The 24,913-nt window shown below is 51.7% G+C and overlaps 1 protein-coding gene across 1 annotated transcript in view; it reads right to left on the bottom strand.

The window, feature by feature from the left end:
- LOC142266593 (tyrosinase-like) overlaps positions 1–21,099 on the bottom strand; it is a 132,731-nt gene extending 111,632 nt beyond the window's left edge. The window contains exons 1-2 of the mRNA XM_075332312.1: positions 21,022–21,099; positions 11,410–12,255 (exon numbers count right to left, since the gene is read on the bottom strand). Of these exons, the coding sequence (XP_075188427.1) occupies positions 11,410–12,255; positions 21,022–21,099 (924 nt within the window). The remainder of the gene's footprint in view (positions 1–11,409; positions 12,256–21,021) is intronic.
- Between the last annotated feature and the right edge of the window lie 3,814 nt (positions 21,100–24,913).

Raw genomic sequence — 24,913 nt, 5'->3', positions numbered from 1 at the left:
CTCTCGGGGAGGCGGAGCATAGCTGCAGTAAACCTTGGCAAATAACTCCAATTTAATCCCCCATAGGGGGATATCCCCACATACTTTTTACCCGTGTGCAACACCAGCACATCGGGGGCACGATCCAACCTTAAAACGGTGAAAATCCCGTGCTACCTTAGACCACTCATATCTGAAACCAGATACAAAGCACTAGAACGTGATCTCTCAACCAACCCCGCTGGCACTCATTCCTCCACTCTTCTGCTAGCAGCCCCCTCCCCCAATTTAAGACAGTGACCCAATTATCCAACCAGTGGTTCACCGCCTAGGAGAACGTAGAAAAATAGGGGGGGGGGCATTTTTCTTTTTTTTTTTTTTAAATTATACTTTTGCAGGAAGTCCCCCATTGCTACACCTTGCTTGAGGCCCAAGACCACCAATGGGCCTGAGCGATCACCCCCCCAACAAAAAAAAATACCCCCTGCAACAATCTACCGACCACCTTATGAACCTCTTTACTGCTCACAACCTGACCCACCCCACTTTTTTTTAAATATTTATTTGAGATGTATTCAGTTTGACCATTCCAACCAAACATTCCATGGGGTAGGTTAACCCCACAACATCCTGACTCAACATGCCACCTCCACTTGACGATGGAGCCACCAATTCCCCTAATTCCCCAAAGAGCAACTAAGAACAACTAGCCGAAACCACTTCACCTCAAATGGGGGAATTACTCACTGGTCTTGGCAGTGCCCACTGTTCCAAGCAATTAACCAGTCCAGTTAAAGGACTCATTCCGCAAATCCCTCAAAAATTGCACTAAACAGTTTAATGACATCAACCAGACATTGAAACTTACAACCAGAAGTGGTCCTGAGCCATAAATTATTAACCTCAGACTCAGACCTTCCTTCAGCCGACACCCTACGTAACCAACACAGCAGTGCCCCTACCAAATCCTCCGCAGACTCTCCCGTGCCGAATTCCTGACTCCGATCCCCCGTTGCCTCACCAATCCGCCTCATATGCTAACCTAGTACCCCCAGCAAAGGATACTGTAATGCATAATAAGCCTAGTGCCCAAATACCACCTCACAAAGCTCCTCCGGCCACTTGCAGCTGGTGGACTCTGCCTCTAGTGCCAGGCACCAAGAGCGATCCCACTACAATTGTAAAAGAGCATTAAGGCTAAGTTCCAAACACCTGGTGCCTGCACTGACACTATCTACGTGCTAAAGCAAAAAAGGCGCCGTAACCCAAAAAGCATCCATAGCCCCATTAACGGAGGAGAAACACCAAAAATTAGTTGCCAAAAACACCTGTTGACGCAACGAAAACTGATGTTTTTACTGCTGAAGTAGTCCCCCCACATGGAACTGGCCACTACCAAGAAAAAACTCCAACAAAATCCGATTCCTGGTAAAACACTGCCTCCACCCAAGATCGTGGCTCTATGTCCATCCCCCATTTGCCCTGCTGAAAGCTCTGTCAACTAACCCAACCTGCCGCTACAGTAAAAGTTCACAATCAAAATAGACCACAAGCTTCAAAACCCTAACGACCAGCCATTATAACTACCCAGGAAAATATATCCTGGCCCCCACTGCCAGGTCGTTGAAGAATTCCTCCGGCAACCGTATACAAAGCGTGGGGGCCTTGCCCCCCCCATAGCCACCTTCTCACTACCCGAAAAATTCCGGCTATGGGCACATGCAAAAGCAAAGTAAAGCATGCCCAGCAACCACCAAAGGTCTGCCACTGCATTTGATTTTACTTATTTATTTCTTTTATATATAACCCGCTTTGCGCACTTCAGTGAGGAAAGACACACTTCCTTGTACCGTAACCTGTACTCAATCCCCCCTGCTCTCCATCCTCCTAGAATCAATGGAGATTCCCAAGATGTTCAGACAATTGCCAGGGCCCTTCCTTCTCTCTTGGTAAACTGCGGAACTATCCATGCCCCAGCCCTTAGCAAAGATGGCAAAAATGGGGAGCTGACCGCCCATGTACAGGAAGGTTTTTTTGTTTTTTTTTGAGGTAAGACTCATCATCCGCAACCCAGCCATACTGCAACCCCCCATTCTAGAAATGGACCAAACCCTTCCAATAGGCGCAAGAAAATAGGGCAAACCATAAGTAGACACCAGACCACAAAATATGAACCATCCCAAAACAACCTAACAAATGCCTGCTGTCAGGACGCCCTGGCAACGAACAACGACAACTCCCAAGTGACCCGGAATTTATTCGGCTCCTTCTTTTGCACCACCCCTAATCGAAGAAAACCACCAGAACCAGAAATGGCAGAGATAAAACTGAACCGCCCAATACCTGCACGATACCTCGCGCCCAAACTATTATTATATTTTATATACATTTACTATTATTATTATTATTATTATTATTATTATGATTCCAGAACCCACCGCAGCCTGAACCCTGGTATCTGAACGAGCCGTAAGGCCCCGTCACACACAGAGACAAATCCCCGGCAGGTCCGCGGCCGCAGCGAAACCCCGGACACACCGCTCCATCTGTACACAGCCACAAACCTGGCACTGATTGTCCGCAATTTCACCGCGGCCACCGATCCGCCGCAGATCCATCCCCGCGTGCGACAGGGCCCCCAGAGCTTTCTGATCTTGCTTTATGCAGTGTCACCCCTCCTTCCACTGCCTGAACTGCCCATCATTTCAACAGCGGGTGTGATAGCCACAAAACCAATGAACCTTCCTTGTAGCAGAACACCCCTGAAGAATTCTCAGGCCCCCCCCCCCCCCCTTTTTTTTTTTTTTTGTGTGCCTGGATGCTTGCAGAATGGCAAACACCTGAAGCCAGTTAACAAAATCGAAAGTTTAACTACTCGCACTTCTCGGTCTGTAATGACACCGCGACCCCCACCACAAGATGTGGCCTAACTTGATGACCAACCGGCGACCAGCCTCAACGCCCGACACCCAAAACGGAAACGGAGGACCCCATTGACCCGACCTTTGCCTGCTCCACACGTTCCGGCAACTCCTTCCCAAACCCTAACATGCTGCAGACCCTACTAACTGACCCCCCAGAGGCCCCCCAACATGCTAAAACTAAGACCGCCACCATTCCCCCTGGGCCTGATGAAACACCCACCCAGGAAAATCGCACTAGATGAATACACACAGAACATAGAATTAAACTCACAAGGCTGCGTGGGGGCATGGAACCCACCAGCCGGAACACCCGATTCCAGCCGATGACTCTCCTCAGGATGTTGAGGCACTCAAGCCGCTTAAGCAGCTTGCCCAGGGAGACCCCAGCAAGCCGCCGCGCTCAAACCTAGCGGGACCACCAGGGAGCGGACTACCTGTTGAACGACCTCCCAGGACGTGGATCATCCCCTCCTAGATGACGACCTCTTTCTCGACACGGACCTCATCCGCGAAGACGAGCCCTTCCGTGCTGCTGACTTTCAACATAAAGGCGACCTCCATCGTGATGACGACAGCCTCCTCCTCAATGCTGACCTCTTTCCAGATGCCGATCCCTGCACCGACCTCCTTCCCGATAACCATTACCGAGCTGAAAACGACCTCCACGCTGACCTCCAGCCAGATGATGACCTCCGCGCTGACCACCTCACTGAAAACAACCTCCATGCTGACCGCCAGCCGGCTGATGACCTCCGCGCTGACCACCTCACTGAAAACAACCTCCATGCTGACCGCCAGACAGACGATGACCTCCGCGCTGACCACCTCACTGAAAACAACCTCCATGCTGACCGCCAGCCAGACGATGACCTCCGCGCTGACCACCTCACTGAAAACAGCCTCCATGCTGACCGCCAGCCATATGATGACCTCCGCGCTGACCACCTCACTGAAAACAACCTCCATGCTGATCGCCAGCCATATGATGACCTCCGCGCTGACCACCTCACTGAAAAACAACCTCCACGCTGACCTCTGTCCCCGATGACGACCTCCGCGCCGACCTCTGTCCCCGATGACGACCTCCGCGCCGACCTCTGTCCCCGATGATGACCTCCGCGCCGACCTCTGTCCCCGATGACGACCTCCGCGCCGACCTCTGTCCCCGATGATGACCTCCGCGCCGACCTCTGTCCCCGATGACGACCTCCGCATCGACCTCTGTCCCCGATGACGACCTCCGCGCCGACCTCTGTCCCCGATGACGACCTCCACGCCGACCTCTGTCCCCGATGACGACCTCCGCGCCGACCTCTGTCCCCCGATGACGACCTCCGCGCCGACCTCTATCCCCGATGACGACCTCCGCGCAGACCTCTGTCTCCGTTGACGACTTCCGCACTGACCTCTGTCCCTGATGACGACCTCTGCGCTGACCTCTGTCCCCAGTGACGACCTCCGTGCCGGCCTCTGCCCCCAATGATGACCTCCGCGCTGACCTTTTCCTCGATGTCGACCTTTGCTTTTCTGACCTCAAGCCTGATGCCGCCCTCCGCGCTGACCTCTGTCTCTGAGTGTTTCTCTGGATGTCCAGTTGCTGCCACCACAAGCAGTCCCCCCAACAGGTATATCACTGGGAAGGACCACCGCCATCTTGTCGAAGCTTTAAGGCTTGAGGCAGAGCCTCGGTCACGTGATACACAGAGGCCCCGCCCACCTCCGCGGGTCCCGGCTGCCTTGTAAGATTCCTCCCCTGTTCCATCTGAAAGCACAGGATGGAGAGATGGACAGGGAGGGTCCCCGGGGAGGGGGCTCTTGCGGCACCACTGAGACCTCAAGAGCTGCTCCTGGTGGTAGACTGTCAGGCACCCTCGCCCTGCGTGCCCACTGGGGAAGTGGATCTACTGCAGCACCCCCCACAGCCGAACCTCCCAATATCTCCAGCACCTGTGCTCTGATGCAGCTCCATCCACGCTGCTGGCAGCCCCCTGCAGCTGCTCCAGAAGTTCTTAAATCACCATGATCACAGTCACTGCAGGAGACCAGGTGAGGAGAGCTCAGGACCTTTTCTGCTGACTTCACATGCGGTTCTGATAGTACCCACCCCTTCTACTGATCCTATATTCCCAACTGACCACCCCTAGCACTTAACCCAGCCCCTTAAACGTCTGACCCCCCACAGCCCACGCTTTCTTTCCCTGCTACCAGTGTTAACCCCTCGTTGCCCTTCAAAGTCAGTCATGAGTCACTTTGCCCATGGCTCCGCTGTGGGCTCCGTTCAGCCTACAGTGGTGTCCTGCGCCCCCCTGCAAGACAGGAAGCTAGAACGAGATGATATGGAAAGTGTGTTTGCTGTGCTCCCATGGCAGACACAGTTTGTGCTGTCATATGGTCATGGCCTCTGCATGCGACACTGTCAGTATGACGTCCACTTACTCATCCTTTACCACTCTCCTTGTGCATTTTAAATAATGTGTACGCTGCTAAGAGTGTCATAATTAGAGACAAGATTCTATTTAAAATGACCCTGAAAAGGAGTTTTGGTTGTATGTGGCAGCACCAAAGATTGTAATGCAATGAACCCTGCCTATATAGGAGTTTGTATGTTCTCCCCGTGTTTGCGTGGGTTTCCTCCGTGATCTCCGGTTTCCTCCCACACTCCAAAAACATACAGATAGGGAATTTAGATTGTGAGCCCCAATGGGGACAGTGTTCCTGATGTATGTGAAGCGCTGCGGAATATGTTAGCGCTATATAAAAATAAAGATTTAATTTATTTATTTAATTTTTTAGGTATCAGCAGAAAGGTTTGTAAGGCTAGAATCCTTTACTACAGGCCTCTATGTGGCGCCCCTGAGGCTTCCGTCGCCACAGGTCATTGCACCCCATCAGCGGTGTGATGCCCCATTCTGGGAGAGGAAGAAAGTGAACTCCGGTCCCCTGGTAAATCCACACTACACCCATTGTTAGGTACATACTGGGACCAGGGAAAGTGGCAGGCAACCCTCCCATGCTGCATGCTGAGAGGGGCTGTAAGACCCATCCCTGCTCCCATAGGGTGGTAGCTTAGCAACTGGGGAGGTGGGAGGAGCCACCAGAGAGCAGATAGAGAAAGAAAGGTCAAGTTAGTTTCAGTTTACCTCAGGGAGTGAGAGAGTGAGGAGCCAGCATGTAGTTGGAGAAGAAGAACGAGACGAAGGAGGGAGGAGGAGGCCTGCTGGAGGCAGGCAAGGAGAAAGAAAGAAAGAAAGAAGGAAAGAAAGGCTCCAAGTCAGTCAGGAGCAGAGAACCAGAAGGAGACGCTTCCTGGTGAAGAACCTGGGACCCAGAGGTCCAGGTGACACCACGCAGAGACAGAAGGAAGGAGTCGCAGGGCCACGGGTAGTCCTGGAGGTACCACGAGCAGTCCTTGTTAGGTACCGAAGAGAGGGCCTAGAGGCGCCACGGGTAGTTGCAGGCTGCGGTGGCCTGTTCCACATTAACATCGGTGGAGTGATTAGCTGCGACAGGGGACGGTCCCTAGAGACTGGAGGAGTGCAAAGACAATCTCCAAACAGTAAAAACCGAGGCCCAGGGAACGTTGTAAACTCCCAGGGCCAGAACCCAGAGCAGACCTTCAGAAAAGGGGTAATCAGCCGACAGGTGACCCCCCGGCCTGGAGGCTGTAGTGGAGGCCAAGCCAGGTCCACCCTAACAAAGGCAAGGCTAAGGGAGACAGCAGAAGAAAGAGACACCAAGAGAAGGGCACCGGATTTCACGCCCTGAATCACCCAGAAGGCGGAGGTCCCTGACAGAGATTCCAGCAGTCCAAGGGTCCTGCTGCCCCGACATGAACTGTGAGTAAAGAGCTTGAACTGCACCCTTGAAGTGGTCTCTGTTATTTCAGCTGCATAGACACTCACAAGCACCAACTGTGCCCCGGGCATTGCTCCACCTGTGGGGAGCAGTATCACCATTGCTGCCATAACACCATCCCGGAGGCCTCACACAGCAGCGGCGGCTTAATAGCCGCATACCACAGGTGGCGTCACGAACACAACCATTAACAAGCAAGCCACATATTCTACTGACACCCACCAGGGCCACGGAGCCGGGCCCAGCCACCACTGACTACCACCGGACTAGTTCGGCCCGGCACCGGGTGTCCCATAGCCCTGGGGTGGGCGAGTCATCTACATACATTACCCCTACTCCAGCAGCTCGCCCTACACTAATTGCAGCTAAGAGCAATATTATTAGAGAATGGAGTAGATTTCCATTAGTCCTGTAAAGGACTGTTGGTTAGGCCGGTTTCACACATCCGGCTTTTTGCCGGTTTGCCGGATCCGGCGCTCTCCCATACAGTGACTACAGTACAGTGACAGTGCAACAAGCGCCGGTCACGTGCTGTCATGTGACCGGCGCATGTGACCCGGAAGTTACAGCGCTGTCACTGTACTGTATTGTCTGTACGGGAGAGCACCGGATCCGGCAAACCGGCGAAAAGCCGGATGTGTGAAACCGGCCTTACTGTTGTACCGGCAGATACTGTGACGCTAAAATACACCCCCTTCTGCAGCAGAATCTCTCCCTAGTCCCTACATTATATCCGGTACAGTGCGGCAAACATGGCGTCTCTGAGTCTTATGTAGACCTGATGAAGTGATGAAGATAACCAATCACAGTAATGGCAGAAGCCTAGATGCCTATGCCATTACCATGATTGACAGGCAATCCCCATGTGTTTAGTGGCTCAAACATGCGGGTGGGGATACGAGCATGGCGCCTGAGTGCCAGGATGCGCGATTGAGTACGGCGCAGTGCCGAGCACGCTCGCCCATCACTAGTCCAGACCAATGATGTACAAAATATACGGTGTTACCATAAGAGTCGCCTCATCACTGCAAACCAAGCAGAGAGCCGGGGAATTATTGTCAGATATGGGGGGCTACAATATGTATCCCCTGGGTCACGAGTTCTGACCTGTCCGTTTTCCACTTTTACACTGTTTTATCTGAAAATATTCTACTCCACACTAATATATTAATAACCTACAAAGACGCAGTGACACATCAGCTTTTCCTGCATTGTGCTTGTGGGGGTTTATCATCAGATACAGACAAATAAACACAATATTAGATGTTAAAGGGCCATTCCCCTCTTTACAGTGGCAGGATATTAATGATCCATCCATAGGATACGTCAGTGGTATCAGCTAGTGGTGGTCACCCGGCCCCCACTGAACAGCGGTCATCTGCTCAATACACCACGTAAAGGCCATGGCGAGAACTGCAGCTCAGATCACTTTCCACTATATAAGGGCCGATCTGCAGCTCTCCCAATGGCCCCCGCATGGTGTAAGGCGCTGGCATGTTCCAGGTACATTTAAATGTTTATATCCAGTGGTCAACAGAGCTGAAATCAGCGGATCGGTGGCGGTGCCGAGTGTCGGATCTGATATTAGTGAATAGAGATGAGAAAATGGGTCCAAGACAAAGTAAATTCTCCAGAATGACAGTTTTGTGATTCACTTTCTGCAAATTCTGCAAAATGTCACAAAGTTCCATCTGGCTTCATTATTAATTTGACTTGCAAAACACTCTTGCAAAATTCCGGCATTTTCCGAAACTTTGCAGTCTGCGTTGCTTCTGCCATCACAGAGCACGTAATGACGTTACGATGTGTGTCGCAGAAGATACTGACTTGTGATGTCATCATGACATGAGAATCCTACACACCTGATCCTCAGCACAGGACAAAGATGCTGCATAAAGGAAGAGGCAGGGGACCAGGAGGAGCATGGGGACCGGGAGGGATAGGGGGACCGGGAAAGGCTGGGGGAACCGGGAGAAGCAGGGGGACTGGGAAAGGGACAGGGGGAATCGGGAGTGACAGGGGGAACCGGGAGGAACATGGGGACCGGGAAAGGCAGGGGACCGAGAGGAGCAGGGGGGAACCGGGAGGAGCAGGAGGAAACGGCAGGAGCATAGGAACCAGGAAGAGCAATAGGAACCGAAAAGGGACAGACGAAACCGGAAAAAGAACAGGGGGAACTGGAAAGGGACAGGGGGAATTGGACAGGGGGAACCGGAAAGGACCAGGGGGAACCGGAAAGGACCAGGGGGGACCAAAAAGGGACAGGGGGAACAGGACAGGAGGAACTGGAAGGGACAGGAGGAACCGGAAAGGAACAGGGGGGACAGGAGGAACCATGAGTGACTGGGGGCTCCGGCAGCAACAGGGGTACCAGAAGGAACAGAGGGAACCCGAAGGAACAGGGGAACCGGAAAGGGACAGAGGGAACTGGAAGGGACAGGGGGAACCGGGAGTGACTGGGGGCTCCGGCAGCGACTGGGGAACCGGAAGTGACAGGAGGAACCCAAAGGGACAGGGGGCTCCGGCAGTGACAGTGAGGACCAGAAGGGACAGGGGGAAGAAGGAGTGACAGGGAAAACTGGAAGGGACAGAAGGACGAGAAAAGACACAGCAAACCAGAAGGGACAGGGGAAACTAGAACTGACAGGGGAGACGAAAAAGGGACAGAGCAAACCAGAAGGGACAGGGGGAACCAGGAGTAACAGGAGGCTCCGGCAGTGACAGGAGGCTCTGGCAGCATGACATGAGAGTGGTGATATGACTATTATTTTTCATTAATACATCCATTATGCTCTTGTGTCTGGAGAAACCCCAGATCATGATAAGAAACCTTCAATTTGAGTTGAATAACTTTTTTGCTAATCAAATTTCCCCGCCAGTTTCAAATAAACTTAAAGGGAACCTGTCAGGTATAATCTGCCCCAGGACCACGAGCAGTTCTGGGTGCATATTGCTAATCCCTGTCACTGTATACACTAGCATAGATAAAGAGATCTGTAGAAAAAAGTATTTCTAAATATCCTTTATGATATGCTAATGAGCAAGGGGACTAGTGACAATAAAAATGGTAAAAAAAACTGTGGATATAAAAAGCGCATATAGGGTCTTACCAGGATAACACCAGTAAGGGTTAATGAAAACCACTCACCTGGGGTAGTTGTGTGACACACAACCAGTATTAAAGCATGTATAAGCTGCTGCAGACTCAATGTGTCAAAGGCGGAGGCCAGAAAAAACAAGGATAAAAAGTGGAAAAAGGTCTGCGCTGCTGTACCAATAAAGAGTTAAATCCAAATAAATGCAATGCAGGGTGGTTTATTCTACATATTTCAGAGATAACCCCTCTCCTTCATCAGGAAATCCAGCAAAAATTGGTGGATCTCCTGATGAAGGAGAGGGTTTATCTCTGAAACGCATAGAATAAACCACCCTGCATTGCTCTTATTTGGAATTAACTCTTTATTGGCACAGCAGCGTGGACGTTTTTTCCACTTTTTATCCTTGTTTTTTTTCTCTTAGCATGGTAGCACGCCCACAAGAGCCCACAAGGGCGTGCTAACATATTATTCAATGTAGTGTCATCATCGGCGATGTCTGCAGTCACCGCTGATCAGAAGTCCCACTTCTGGTCATGCGCACTAGACGTCTCTGTAGCCAGGACACGTACACTCGGCTTCATACTGCACATGACCGGAAGTGCCGGGAACTCAGATCAGCGGACACAGGTACGTGCGTCACCGCTGGTGATGATGCATTGAATAGCATCTTAGCACGGTTAGCATGTTGCTAAGAGGGTGGAATGAGTGCCTTTGTGACTAGTCCCTGCGTTCTTTAGGGTATCAAATATTTTTTTCCAAGATCTCTTTATCTATGCTGGTGTATACAGGGACAGATAGGCAGGGATTAGCAATATACACCCAGAACTGCCCGTGGTCCCAGGGCATAGGGGACCTGACAGGTGCCCTTTAAGAATATGAATTGTGGCTGATCCTCTCATCATTTTTGAAGACCTATTCAAAATGTAGGTCATCAAAATCATAAACCGGTCCATGCACTTTAAGAATGAGGCAGCTGAACCACCCGTTATTCATGATTGCATGCCATTGACTTGTGCTCCACAGACCCATAGATTTAAACAGAGAATAGTCCTATATAAACCCGATGACTGAAGCTGCTGGATCTGTTGGCGAGAATTCAGGTTCTTATGGCTTTTATGGTTTAGTGCTAGTAGTAGAGAAAGCTAGGTGAACGTCCCACCCAGAAAGAACCCTCCTACTATACAGGTAAGGGAGTGAGGAGGATCCTGAGCACCTGGATTGTAGACCTGTACGCCGTCACCTGTACACCGTCACCTGTACGCCATGACCTGTATGCCGTCACCTGTACACCGTCACCTGTACGCCGTCACCTGTACGCCGTCACGTGTACGCCGTCACCTGTACGCCGTCACCTGTACGCCGACCACAACCCTTCTTGGGACGCGTTATTACCACTTTTCCATTGTGTCCAGTCAGTTATGTTATAGTCTGAGTTGGACAGTGAATGCTCAGTCTCATGGAGACGACACACGGCAGACCTCGCAGGAATCTCTGGGACCAGATTAGGACCATTACAACTAGAGAATGTGTTATTCAGGCCATGTGCCACTCACCCCCCAGGAGGAAAAGTAGGAGTTATTCAGAATGTTCCCTTCAAGATCATTTCTGCCTAGAAGCTCGTCAGTGCAGATGGAGCAGTTGTTGTCCCGACTCCAGTCATAATATGGAAGAGCAAAGTCCTCATCTCCGGTCAGGAGCTGGATCTGTCTCTCGATAAAGAGGAGCAGCAGGCGGTGCCAGGGGAGAAATGCTGGTCCCTGGTGGGCAAAGGTACGGTGAGATGTATAAGAACAGTTCTGAGCGATGGGTTTCATGGTGTAGTGATGGATCCAAGCAAACAAGTCATAAATGGAGACATTCCTAAACTGAGACGACTTAGGGTTCCTCCTGTTGTTGGTCACCAGGATGACAAAGTCTTTGCTGCTGGTGAGTTTGGACAGAGTCAGATACCTGAGAAACTTTTCCCTCTCAGTGACATTGAGTATCCGGATTTCTTTTCTAACCAGTATCTTCATGTGATCGCATTTCTCTCCATAGTGGCCGTATTTGCATTCTCCACAGTCATAGCCACTATAATTCCCCTTGCATCTACAAACAAACTGATGGTACCCGGTGGGCCAGTCCATGCGCTCATCATGACATTGATTCTTCCCATGAGAAATCTCCGAGACTTGGCTGACATCTGAAATTAATTTAATGGGGCACTTTCCACGTCCGGCATGTTCACCACAGGGACTTCCATTCCAAAGGGGGCAGCAGATCCTACTCTTTAATGCCACATCAGTGGTGCAGGCCCTGAAGAACTGACTACCGACACTGGAAAATCCAAGGACAAGGAATAGGAAGACCATGCACACTGTGCCCAAGATAATGCTTCTAGTTTCAGAAACTACAAAAATCTGCAAGAGAAGGAAGAGAAATGCCGTCAGTGCATCCGAAAGTCTATAGTAAACAGCGAGCAGCCGACCTCAGGCCACGATTGTCACCACACCAGGGATCAGATTGTAGTGTCTCAGAACATCAATCTTCCCTTGGATATGTGGACTGGAGGGCAGCAGCACATGGCGGCTCGATCATGCCCTATCATAGTAGTTGGCAGCAAGAATATTGATTTTTCCAGCTATCATCTAACAGGAATAGGCCGACACTGATGAATAGGCCGACACTGTGACATTGTTAGGGAGGAAGAGAAATGGTTTGGTGCCAATAGGGAACAGTGGAAACTGCCTATGTTTGGTGGGATGTAAGTGTCGCGGGCGGAGGAGGGGACGCCTCGCTCTCCCACTGCTCGGGTCCGGCTGCCGCGGCGGCTGCTGCAGCCTGCTGCTGCTGCTGCTCGGTGGTTCGAGCGATGGGCCGGATCCCAGGGACTCGAGCGGCGCTCCTCGCCCGTGAGTGAAAGGGGATTGGGATTTGGGATAGTTTATTGTCCGTGACTCCACCCACGGTTGTGGTGATTAAGTGGACACCACAACTGCTCTGTCTGGGGAGCCCGGGAGTGGTGGTATGGAGCAGCCAGTTGTTGGTTTGCCCCTCCGTGGGTAGGGGTGTTGGTGATCCCGGGGCCCAGTGATGGGGTTGGTATGGTGGACAGGCGGGTATGGGGCCTGTGGAGGTGCAGGGGCGCAGGGACAGCGCTGTGCCGCACGGCACGGAGGTACTCACTCAGCCAGTAAACACGACACAGCTCTCGGTAAACAAACGGCTGGTTGGACTGGTCCCTCGGATGGCTTACGGTGCTGCGGTTCCCTGCAGTTAGCGGTGACGGTCTCTTACCTGCACCTATGTAAAGTCTTTTTGGTAGCGATGGGTTCCCACCGGTTACCCACTCCTCGGCTTCAATCTGGGCCGAAGGAGCCCTACTTTGCCCGCAGGCGCTGGCCCTGGGAAACTGGTGCCCTGGGGGTGGCGGTGTCTCCCCTTCACGGTCGGACTGTTGCCTTCAATCAGGACTTGGTTGTTAGGAGACAGAGGTCCCCTTCACTGACGGATTTGGCAAATTATGACGACTCCTAGCCTTGCCGGGATCCGAAAGGCCCCTGCCCTGGTGCTAACTGTTCTTCGTATACTGCTCCGGTACCGCCGGGTCACCACCCGTCCGCGGTCCTTCCAGCAACCTCCAAGCAGTCCCCCTGCAGACTATCACCGCCGTCTGCTGACCTTGCTGTCTCAGTCCGGGGCACACACCCGGACCAACTTTAGGCTTTCTTAACTGTTCCTTTTCTGTCACACTCTCAAGCTCCTCTACCACTTCACCTCCTTCTACTTCACTCCCCTAGCTTGATCTGCATGGTTCTCCCGCCTCCAGGGCTGTGAACTCCTCAGTGGGCGGAGCCAACTGCCTGGCCCACCCCCTGGTGTGGACATCAGCCCCTGGAGGAAGGCAACAAGGATTTTAGGTTAGCCTTGGTGTACCTGCAAGGAATGTGGGGTGCATGTGATGTTGTGACCTGTGACCCCTGGCTTGCCCAGGGCGTCACATAAGCTTGAGGTTCGCCTGTGTAGAGAGGGTTGGCTGGGGCATGACCATGGATGGAGAGACTACAGATTTACAAAGGAAGCCTCAGGGACAGGAGACTGGAGAGGCTCGTCCATTACAGGGGGCAGGAGACTGGAGAGGCTCATCCATTACAGGGGGCAGGAGACTGGAGAGGCTCGTTCATTACAGGGGGCAGGAGACTGGAGAGGCTCGTCCATTACAGGGGGCAGGAGACTGGAGAGGCTCATCCATTACAGGGGGCAGGAGACTGGAGAGGCTCGTTCATTACAGGGGACAGGAGACTGGAGAGGCTCGTCCATTACAGGGGGCAGGAGACTGGAGAGGCTCATCCATTACAGGGGGCAGGAGACTGGAGAGGCTCGTCCATTACAGGGGGCAGGAGACTGGAGAGGCTCGTCCATTACAGGGGGCAGGAGACTGGAGAGGCTCGTCCATTACAGGGGGCAGGAGACTGGAGAGGCTCGTCCATTACAGGGGACAGGGACTGGAGAGGCTCGTCCATTACAGGGGGCAGGAGACTGGAGAGGCTCATCCATTACAGGGGTAGGAGACTGGAGAGGCTCATCCATTACAGGGGGAAGGAGACTGGAGAGGCTCATCCATTACAGGGGGCAGGAGACTGGAGAGGCTCGTCCATTACAGGGGGCAGGAGACTGGAGAGGCTCGTTCATTACAGGGGACAGGAGACTGGAGAGGCTCGTTCATTACAGGGGGCAGGGACTGGAGAGGCTCATCCATTACAGGGGGCAGGAGACTGGAGAGGCTCGTCCATTACAGGGGGCAGGAGACTGGAGAGGCTCGTCCATTACAGGGGGCAGGAGACTGGAGAGGCTCATCCATTACAGGGGGCAGGAGACTGGAGAGGCTCGTCCATTACAGGGGGCAGGAGACTGGAGAGGCTCATCCATTACAGGGGTAGGAGACTGGAGAGGCTCATCCATTACAGGGGGAAGGAGACTGGAGAGGCTTATCCATTACAGGGGGCAGGAGACTGGAGAGGCTCGTCCATTACAGGGGGCAGGGACTGGAGAGGCTCGTCCATTACAGGGGGCAGGAGACTGGAGAGGCTCATCCATTACAGGGGTAGGAGACTGGAGAGGCTCATCCATTACAGGGGGAAGGAGACTGGAGAGGCTCGTCCATTACAGGGGGCAGGAGACTGGAGAGGCTCGTCCATTACAGGGGGCAGGAGACTGGAGAGGCTCGTCCATTACAGGGGGCAGGAGACTGGAGAGGCTCATCCATTACAGGGGGAAGGAGACTGGAGAGGCTCATCCATTACAGGGGACAGGAGACTGGAGAGGCTCATCCATTACAGGGGGCAGGAGACTGGAGAGGCTCATCCATTACAGGGGGCAGGAGACTGGAGAGGCTCGTCCATTACAGGGGGCAGGAGACTGGAGAGGCTCGTCCATTACAGGGGGCAGGAGACTGGAGAGGCTCGTCCATTACAGGGGGCAGGAGACTGGAGAGGCTCATCCATTACAGGGGGCAGGATCCTGGAGAGGCTCGTTCATTACAGGGGGCAGGAGACTGGAGAGGCTCATCCATTACAGGGGGCAGGGACTGGAGAGGCTCGTCCATTACAGGGGGCAGGAGATTGGAGAGGCTCATCCATTACAGGGGGCAGGAGACTGGAAAGGCTCGTCCATTACAGGGGGCAGGAGACTGGAGAGGCTCATCCATTACAGGGGGCAGGAGACTGGAGAGGCTCATCCATTACAGGGGGCAGGAGACTGGAGAGGCTCGTCCATTACAGGGGGCAGGAGACTGGAGAGGCTCGTCCATTACAGGGGGCAGGAGACTGGAGAGGCTCGTCCATTACAGGGGGCAGGAGACTGGAGAGGCTCGTTCATTACAGGGGGCAGGAGACTGGAGAGGCTCGTTCATTACAGGGGGCAGGAGACTGGAGAGGCTCGTTCATTACAGGGGGCAGGAGACTGGAGAGGCTCATCCATTACAGGGGGCAGGAGACTGGAGAGGCTCGTCCATTACAGGGGGCAGGAGACTGGAGAGGCTCGTCCATTACAGGGGGCAGGAGACTGGAGAGGCTCGTCCATTACAGGGGACAGGAGACTGGGGAGGCTCATCCATTACAGGGGGCAGGGACTGGAGAGGCTCATCCATTACAGGGGGCAGGAGACTGGAGAGGCTCGTCCATTACAGGGGACAGGAGACTGGAGAGGCTCATCCATTACAGGGGACAGGAGACTGGAGAGGCTCGTCCATTACAGGGGACAGGAGACTGGAGAGGCTCATCCATTACAGGGGGCAGGGACTGGAGAGGCTCATCCATTACAGGGGGCAGGAGACTGGAGAGGCTCGTCCATTACAGGGGACAGGAGACTGGAGAGGCTCATCCATTACAGGGGACAGGAGACTGGAGAGGCTCGTCCATTACAGGGGACAGGAGACTGGAGAGGCTCGTCCATTACAGGGGGCAGGAGACTGGAGAGGCTCGTCCATTACAGGGGGCAGGAGACTGGAGAGGCTCATCCATTACAGGGGGCAGGGACTGGAGAGGCTCGTCCATTACAGGAGGCAGGAGACTGGAGAGGCTCGTCCATTACAGGGGGCAGGAGACTGGAGAGGCTCGTCCATTACAGGGGGCAGGAGACTGGAGAGGCTCGTCCATTACAGGGGACAGGAGACTGGAGAGGCTCATCCATTACAGGGGGCAGGGACTGGAGAGGCTCATCCATTACAGGGGGCAGGAGACTGGAGAGGCTCGTCCATTACAGGGGGCAGGAGACTGGAGAGGCTCGTCCATTACAGGGGACAGGAGACTGGAGAGGCTCATCCATTACAGGGGGCAGGAGACTGGAGAGGCTCGTCCATTACAGGGGGCAGGAGACTGGAGAGGCTCATCCATTACAGGGGACAGGAGACTGGAGAGGCTCATCCATTACAGGGGGCAGGAGACTGGAGAGGCTCGTCCATTACAGGGGGCAGGAGACTGGAGAGGCTCATCCATTACAGGGGGCAGGAGACTGGAGAGGCTCGTTCATTACAGGGGACAGGAGACTGGAGAGGCTCGTCCATTACAGGGGTAGGAGACTGGAGAGGCTCATCCATTACAGGGGGCAGGAGACTGGAGAGGCTCGTCCATTACAGGGGACAGGAGACTGGAGAGGCTCGTCCATTACAGGGGGCAGGAGACTGGAGAGGCTCGTCCATTACAGGGGAGAGGAGACTGGAGAGGCTCGTTCATTACAGGGGGCAGGAGACTGGAGAGGCTCGTCCATTACAGGGGGCAGGAGACTGGAGAGGCTCGTTCATTACAGGGGGCAGGAGACTGGAGAGGCTCGTCCATTACAGGGGGCAGGAGACTGGAGAGGCTCGTCCATTACAGGGGGCAGGAGACTGGAGAGGCTCGTCCATTACAGGGGAGGTGGAAGGTCAGAGAGTAATATGGGGAGACCCTCTTTTATGATGAACATTATAAAGTCACACAGTAAGGGGCTGCTGATGTGATGCATCTAGCAAGACTTTCTGATTGCATAAGTCATCATATCTCCACAATAAAGACTTATCATTTTTCTCTTGGTGCAGTCACCATGCTTTGTCATCCTATGACTCTATGTTCTCCTGTTACGGGGAGGATTTAGGGCCCTCAGATATCAGGTGTCACAAAGAAACCTCAGATAGAGAGGTAGTGACCACAATGGAGGACTTTGTACTGTATGATGTGTAATGTGAGGTGGTCCGCATGGATGAGGAAGGAGGTCACTCCAGATATTGTGTCCATTTATCATCTCTCCAATTATATGGAGTCTTCCTAGATATGGACTCCTGCCGGCATTGTGGGAGGACACAATCGAGATGTAACGTCATGGATTCTCCCACCAACACCTCATAATCTCACAAACCTCATAATCTCATCATCCATCTTTCTCCTTCACAGATGTGTTTGGATGGATCCGCACAACCATTAAAAATAAGCTAGCCATTCACAAGTTATTTCTAAAATTGTGCGGAAGGTCAATGTGAATTTTAGGTCGGGGTTTCTTAGATGCCGCACCTTGGAAGCCCATTACACTCATGCCAAGCGTTACATGAGGCGCCCACCAGTGAAAAATACCAGGAGTGACCAGAAGATACCAGCAACTACCCATAACCCACCTCACCTGTTATTTCCAAGTATATTTGGCGAAAATAACTCTCACAAATGTTTCTCTGCGCCTGCGCGGTTATTGCCCCTACTTCAATGCTATGTATACCTTGTATACCTCTGCAAAAGATTCATGTGAAAGAAGCAAATCCAGTGGTGTTACTCAGTAACCAGAAGATGTGAGTAAAATCATGCAATTTTATTGAAAAAATATTAAAAAATCCAGCAAGAACAGCAGTGACAAAACAGGAGACTAGTTCCGGCATACAAGCCTTCATCCTGCCTGAACAGTATTGCTCTCCAAGATGGCATACGAATGAGCCCCACTATGCTTAGCTTCATTAATTCTATTACGCAGTTAGTATTTTTGTTTTTTTTAGTTAGTATAAGGTGTAGAACACTAAATTTGCTGGGGTTAAAAATAAAAAACAACAAAAGGAGAGAACCATAAAAACACCAACTCCTGAATGGTAACTGAATACATAACTGTATACACGAGGAAAAACGTACATAATCACGAGTGTATTAAATTAGAGGAGTAGTTATATAGAATGCATCAATAAATAATTATGGACATATAAGAGAGAAGATCAAATGCATGTTCCTACCCAGATGTCATTATATATATATATCATTTTATAAATAAAATAATCTGGAAAAAAAACAACAAAAAAAAACAAAACAACAAAAAACGTGATTTTCGCTAATAACAAGTGATAAGATGATATCTGAGATTCAACCCTGTAGGGAAACGTCTGTCTAATGTGAAAATCCATTTAGATTCTCTATTGAATAAAATTCTTTCTATCACCACCACAAGTTGGAGTCATTATTTTTTCAATACCATAAAAGGTGAATCCCTCTGTATTTCTTGACCCTGGAATTGTTGACTCCGGTCTTCTTTTCATACCCCACCCCTCCATTCCCATTTCTTATCTAAAATAATTACATGGACACCAATTTTTCTTTGGATAATTTTGGCCATAGCAGCCATTTATTAAACAAAATACATAACTAAAATTGCAAATATGGTAAGGTCTTGAAGCTACAAACCCTGGTGATTCCTACAACTGAACCATAAAACTAACTTGCTCCCAGCCGTTACCCACACTGGCTCAGGAGCACCAAACGGTAAGGGTTAATCCTCCGTTAACCCCCCCAGCACACCCACAGGGGCCCCAATATACCCCGTCGGGATACACCCCAAAATCACCAGGTGACCAGCCATTCTGCCAATGAGGGCATCCATACCCGGATGGATTCCCCACACCAATTTTTAAACCAACTTCAAGGACCCACCAATAAACCTGCCACAACGACGGCACCTTGATATCCTTTAAGTGCCTGAGACCCCCCGCAACCGCAGAGCCCTCTCAATACCTCCCTGCAGGCCGAGGGCCCACAAATCGATCCCCACCACATTCAAGTGTACCCCGTCTAACAACCAAAATTCCTCTTCCGTCCTTTCCAACTCAACATGCCGTATTGAAACTCCCCTGTTCTGAATAACAAACTTAGAAATCGCCCTATTCACTTTCGCCCACGCCTTGTTCAACCTGTCAACCGACCGCGCTTTTCGCCAACTCCTTCTCGCGACCATCTCAGACCAAAATTCGAAAAGAACGCTCCCCCAGATCATTTCCCCAGACATGTAAAACCAAAACGTCATCAGGAGGCTTGTCTAAACGGACATACCTATGCACCTCTTGCAATACCCTGTTCCACCCCAAACCCCTAAACCCAAGCCATCGAACGAGAGCTATATCCCTTTCAAAACATAGTTGTCTTCCGTTTCTTCTCGCATCCGCTCGCCAGGCTCCCCAGTACACGTAAGAATGGCCCAGGATCCAAACCAGATAAGGGGGGGAGGGGGCGTTTCTGCAATACAAAATGCACAAACAAACAACATCATTTAGTTCCATTACAAACCCAACTTGAAATACACACCTTCCACCCACCTATCCCCCCCTTCCTGCTGCTATTGAAGCACCCCCAGCTCATTTGCCGACGACCGCCTGGGGGCGGACATACAACTTAAAATGCTGCGACTTCCACCTACCAATCTGCTTAACTGTCTCTTCCGGCAAACCACACAGTGACCTCTGTCGCTGCCACAATGCGAAAAGAATGTGACGCGAAAGACCTCGGATCTAACCCCAACAACTTTAAACACACCCCAAAAACACTCACAAATTGGTATCTAGATAAAAAAGACCCATCCTCATGACATAACAAGGGGCCATCCACATTCGGACGGATCTGTTCAAAATTCCCAAGACACTTATACGGGCACATCGGATGCCACAACCACCCCCAAACAAACTAGTCTGCCCACGCCTCTTTGATCTGTTTTGGATTTCCTAATCCAAAATTTGATTCAGTTTTCCACAGCGATAATGTCACCACGACCCAGGCCCCCGGCGGACGTCATACTGGGCGATACCAATTCCACCACCCTGCAGAGCCCCAAAAAACGCCAAGGAAAATGCTAACCTAAACAAACTCACCTCAAACGGAGATATACAAACCCCCCGCAATGCCCTACTCAACCACTCCAATAAGCTAAATGACACAGGCAGTCTACCATCCTGCGGCTTGCGTCTTTTACCAAACCCCTTCAAAGTGTGGACAACCCAAAAACTCTTAGTCAAATCCCGTAAACCTCGCAACCGAAAACCAAATGCTAAACCTGCAATAAAGCGATTTACCTTTTCAAAAGACCACCCTGCAACCGCTACCTCCCCAACCTTTCCAACAATACTCCCAACTGATCCTCCTCAGAAAATCCGAAACCATGCAACCACTGCTCCCAAAGAACCCATGCTGCCTGATACGCTGTCCATGTGTTACTAGACAAGGAAGCCCGAATCAGTGGTCTTGCTGCCTGAAGGCCACGTTCCAAAGCTGTGCTGGGCACTCCAAGCTGCTGGCCTCTGCCTCTGGCGCGCAAACCCGGAACCGATCCCACTGAAAACGAGAGAGGGAATTGGCTATTAGGTTCTTTACTCCTGGCACATGGGCTGCCATGACGCACGCATTGATTTTCAAACAAACCAACACCAGCTCCCGTAACACCTGAACAACTGGAGGAGAGGACGCCGAAAACTTATTAATTACCAACACCACCCTCATATTGTCACATTTAAAACGAATCTTCTTGTTCGCCAACTGGTCTCTCCAAAGATGAAGCGCCACCAATATCGGAAAAATTTCCAATAGCGCCACATTTCTCGTCAAGCCTTCAGCTGTCCACTTGTCTGGCCATCGATCCGCACACCACTGACCCTGGAAGAAAGCCCCAAAACCCGAGCTGCCTGCCGCATCCGTGAACAACTCCAAATCAAAATTGTCCACTACATCATCCATCAGCAGAGAACGACCATTGTATTGTTCCAAAAACTGTCCCCAAACTGCTAAGTCCGCTCTGTGTTCCACCGATAAACAAATGTAATGGTGCGGCGCGAGCACCCCCGCCGTGGCACTAGCAAGTCGTCGCGAAAAAATTCGGCCCATTGGCATCACCCGACAAGCAAAGTTAAGTTTTCCCAGTAGGGACTGAACCTCCCTTAATTGCAACTTCTTTACCCACCGTGCCCTTGCTACTTCATCCTTCAGTGCGGTGACCTTGTCCTCGGGAAGCCGAACTTCCCAGGTCACAGAATCAATCACAATACCCAGAAAACTTATGCAAGTAGTTGGCCCCACTGTTTTTTCAGGTGCTAAAGGCACCACAATGCGACCCGAAACCCACTCAATAGTCGCTAAAATCCCACCACACTGCGCTGAATCAGCAGGACCTACACACAAAAAATCATCCAGGTAATGTACCAATGCTGACAAACCCGAAACATCCTGAACAACCCATTGCAAAAAAGAACTAGAAGTTTCAAAAAATGCCCACAAGATCGAACACCCCATGGGCAAACAGCGATCTACAAAATAATCCCCCTCCCAAAAACAACCCAACAACCGAACACAATCTGGATGCACTGGCAAGAGACGAAAAGCTGATTCAATATCCGTCTTAGCCATCAGCGCCCCCTTCCCACATCTTTTTACCCACTTTGTAGAATCATCGAATGACTTATATACCACCGAACACAGTTCAGCCGATATCCCATCATTCACCGACTTGCCTCTTGGATGAGACAAATGGTGAATCAGCCGAAATTTCCCTGGCTCCTTTTTCGGCACCACCCCCAACGGCGAGACCACCAAATCGGGAAAAGGAGGGGCCCAGAACGGGCCCGCCATCCTCCCCAAAGCCACTTCCTTACCTAATTTTCCCGCCACGACCGCAGAATGCTGGTACGCTGACAGAAGATTCCTAGTTGCCCCCGAAACTTCAAAAACGGGGGCCGGAATTCTGAAACCCTCCCCAAAACCCAACCGCAACACTTCAGCTTTTTCCTTATCCGGGTACCTATTTAGGTACGGAAGCATCGCAACCAAGCTCACCGGCGTCAGACCCTTGGGTATGATAGGTACCGGGCTTGGATTTGCCTTTCTTAAAGCACTTAGCCGCTCCATGTGATGTCCCGTTACAATGGGTGCAGAGGTGCTTAAAACGACAGGTGGCCCCAAACTTACATTGCCCCTCATTGAATTGCCAGCACACACCGGGCTTCTGCGATCCCACCTGACCCGGTAAACTACTGGCACCCTGCATTCCAAACTGGCCGACAGACCCGGCCCCGACTTGAAAGGGCTGGCCATACCTAAATGGTGCCATAACCCGCAACCACAACTCTATATCTTTTTGATCCCGTCTTACAGATGGACGTACGGCCTTCCTCTGACGAAACTGTTCGTCATACCCAAGCCAAGTCTGTCCCCCATACACCCTGTAGGCCTCGCCAATTGAATCAATGTAGCAAAACAAATGAGAACAATTCTCCGGCGCCTTTTCGCCAATCACACTCGCCAAAATTGCGAAGGCTTGTAACCAATTATTAAACGTCTAAGGGATCAAACGCCACCGCCGCTTCTCCTCATCCTCCTTCTTGCTATCATCCTTTTTCCCTTTGTCCAAATTAAATTTTGCCAAGGGAAGGAGGTAAAAAATCTTGACATATTCATCCTTCCAGATCTTTTCCCTCACCTCCTTCTTAAGATGAGAACCTAGGGGTCCCTCAAAACAGACGTAAACCTCCCCATGCGCCCGATCATCTAAATGAATCCTTGCCTCCTTATTCTTTTCCGTCTGAACCGACACCGGGGGAGAAATATCCACAACCGCAGGCTCACTAACCCCCAGTGCAGGCGGATTATCCCAAGCCCCCACAGGCGCTGGGGGTTCCCATGGCCCCCCAATCCTCTCCAGCAACATACGAACGCAACCTATCAGCTCTCCCAACTCCCCACCTCCCGACACATACCCCCCAGCACCTATCAGTACCCCTGACTAAACCCCGTTTGACCTACCCCCCCCTGCATTCTAGTCCTGACAAAACTGAGAAGACAAACATGACAGAAGCATACTCACCAGGCTGCACCAGGGTAGAAAACCCGCCAGCCGGACCACCTGACTCCAGACGTCCATCCAGCTGCTCTATAGCGTCTTGGCTCCTCCCATCCAACTCCCCTTGCCGCCACAAAGCCGGAAGATCCCTCTGGTCGCATGTCCTGCAGCAGACGGTCGCCCAGCCAGCTGGCTGCACCAGAGAGCTGCCTGCCTTCCTCCCTGCCCTGCGCTCCCCATTGCCATTCCACGGGGCCCCTTCTTCATTCCGGGCCTCTGCTGATATAGGCCTTGCACACCAGGCCTGGTGCACTACTGATTCCAGCCATCTCGCTCCGCCCCCTCTGCTGGGGCCCACCCGCTCATCCAGCCTACTCTGCTGACGGAGCTCAGGGCGCTCGGTGGGCACATCGCCAGAGTGCCCCGCCGCAGCGCCGACATCCATTGCTGACACAGCCCCGCCCCCAACTCCAGCGGAGGTCTGCTAACTGCCGCTGGGCCCAGCCGCACGTTAGAATTCCTCCCAGACCAGGGCCTGCTGGACTTCTTTGCACGGGGCGCACGGCCTGGAGGGTCCCTGGAGGGTCTTCTGCGGCGCCGCTGGGCCCGGGGAGTAAGTTCAGGAGATAACTGCTCCGTCCACCTCCAGACTCCCGCCGATGATCCCAGCAACAGTTGCCTGGAGCCACCCAGGAGGACGGTCACCAGCAGCCACTCTAAGCCGCTCCAGGAGCTGGTCCACGGATTCCATAGCCTCAGGTAAGTGATGTGGACTCTTCCTTCTGTCCCAGGAGCGGAAAAAGTGCCGCTCCTCCCCCCTGGCTGTTTCTTTATTTCAAAATTGCACTCACCCCCTCTCCCCCACCCATGACACCCTGACCTCCCCACCAATCAGTGTCATGACGGCCTCCGCAAATGCCCCAGGGGGAGGGGGTGGGCAATGCTCCGCCCTTTCTATTATGTTGTTGAATTAAATGGTTAGATGCAGCAGAAACTTTCAAAGCATTTAAATTTGCAATATCGGATAAGGGTTTTCTTATGCGGACTTTGAATGCGCAGGATGTGCAACCTATATATTGCAGATCATATATGCTGTAATGAATGCAGTATACGACATCATCCGAAATGCAATTAATGAAGCTGTGAATGTTATACACTTTATTATTAACAGTGGAATGAAAGGGGTTTTTTATTGACTGTAGAAGTGCCGCATTTGCAAATTTTTGCTCCACATTTATAAAAACCTTTTAATTCTAACCATGTTTTTGAGCTGGTTTTTAGATTTTCATCAAACAGGCTCGGTGATAGGAAGCGGCCAATGGACGGCACTTTTTTTGAAATGAACATGATTTGATGTTTTTTTTAAATTTCTCTCACTTTATTATCCTGCTCTAATATGGGGAGATATTTTTTGATAATTATCACCACCTCACTGTATTGTAGGCTGTATGTAGATGAAAAAACTTATTATTTTTAGTAGATTTT

This window comes from Anomaloglossus baeobatrachus, chromosome 1 (genome assembly GCF_048569485.1).
Source record: "Anomaloglossus baeobatrachus isolate aAnoBae1 chromosome 1, aAnoBae1.hap1, whole genome shotgun sequence".
Taxonomy (NCBI): Eukaryota; Metazoa; Chordata; class Amphibia; order Anura; family Aromobatidae; genus Anomaloglossus; species Anomaloglossus baeobatrachus.
The sequence above is the reverse complement of the archived record's forward strand: the minus strand, read 5'-3'. Positions and strand labels throughout refer to the sequence as shown.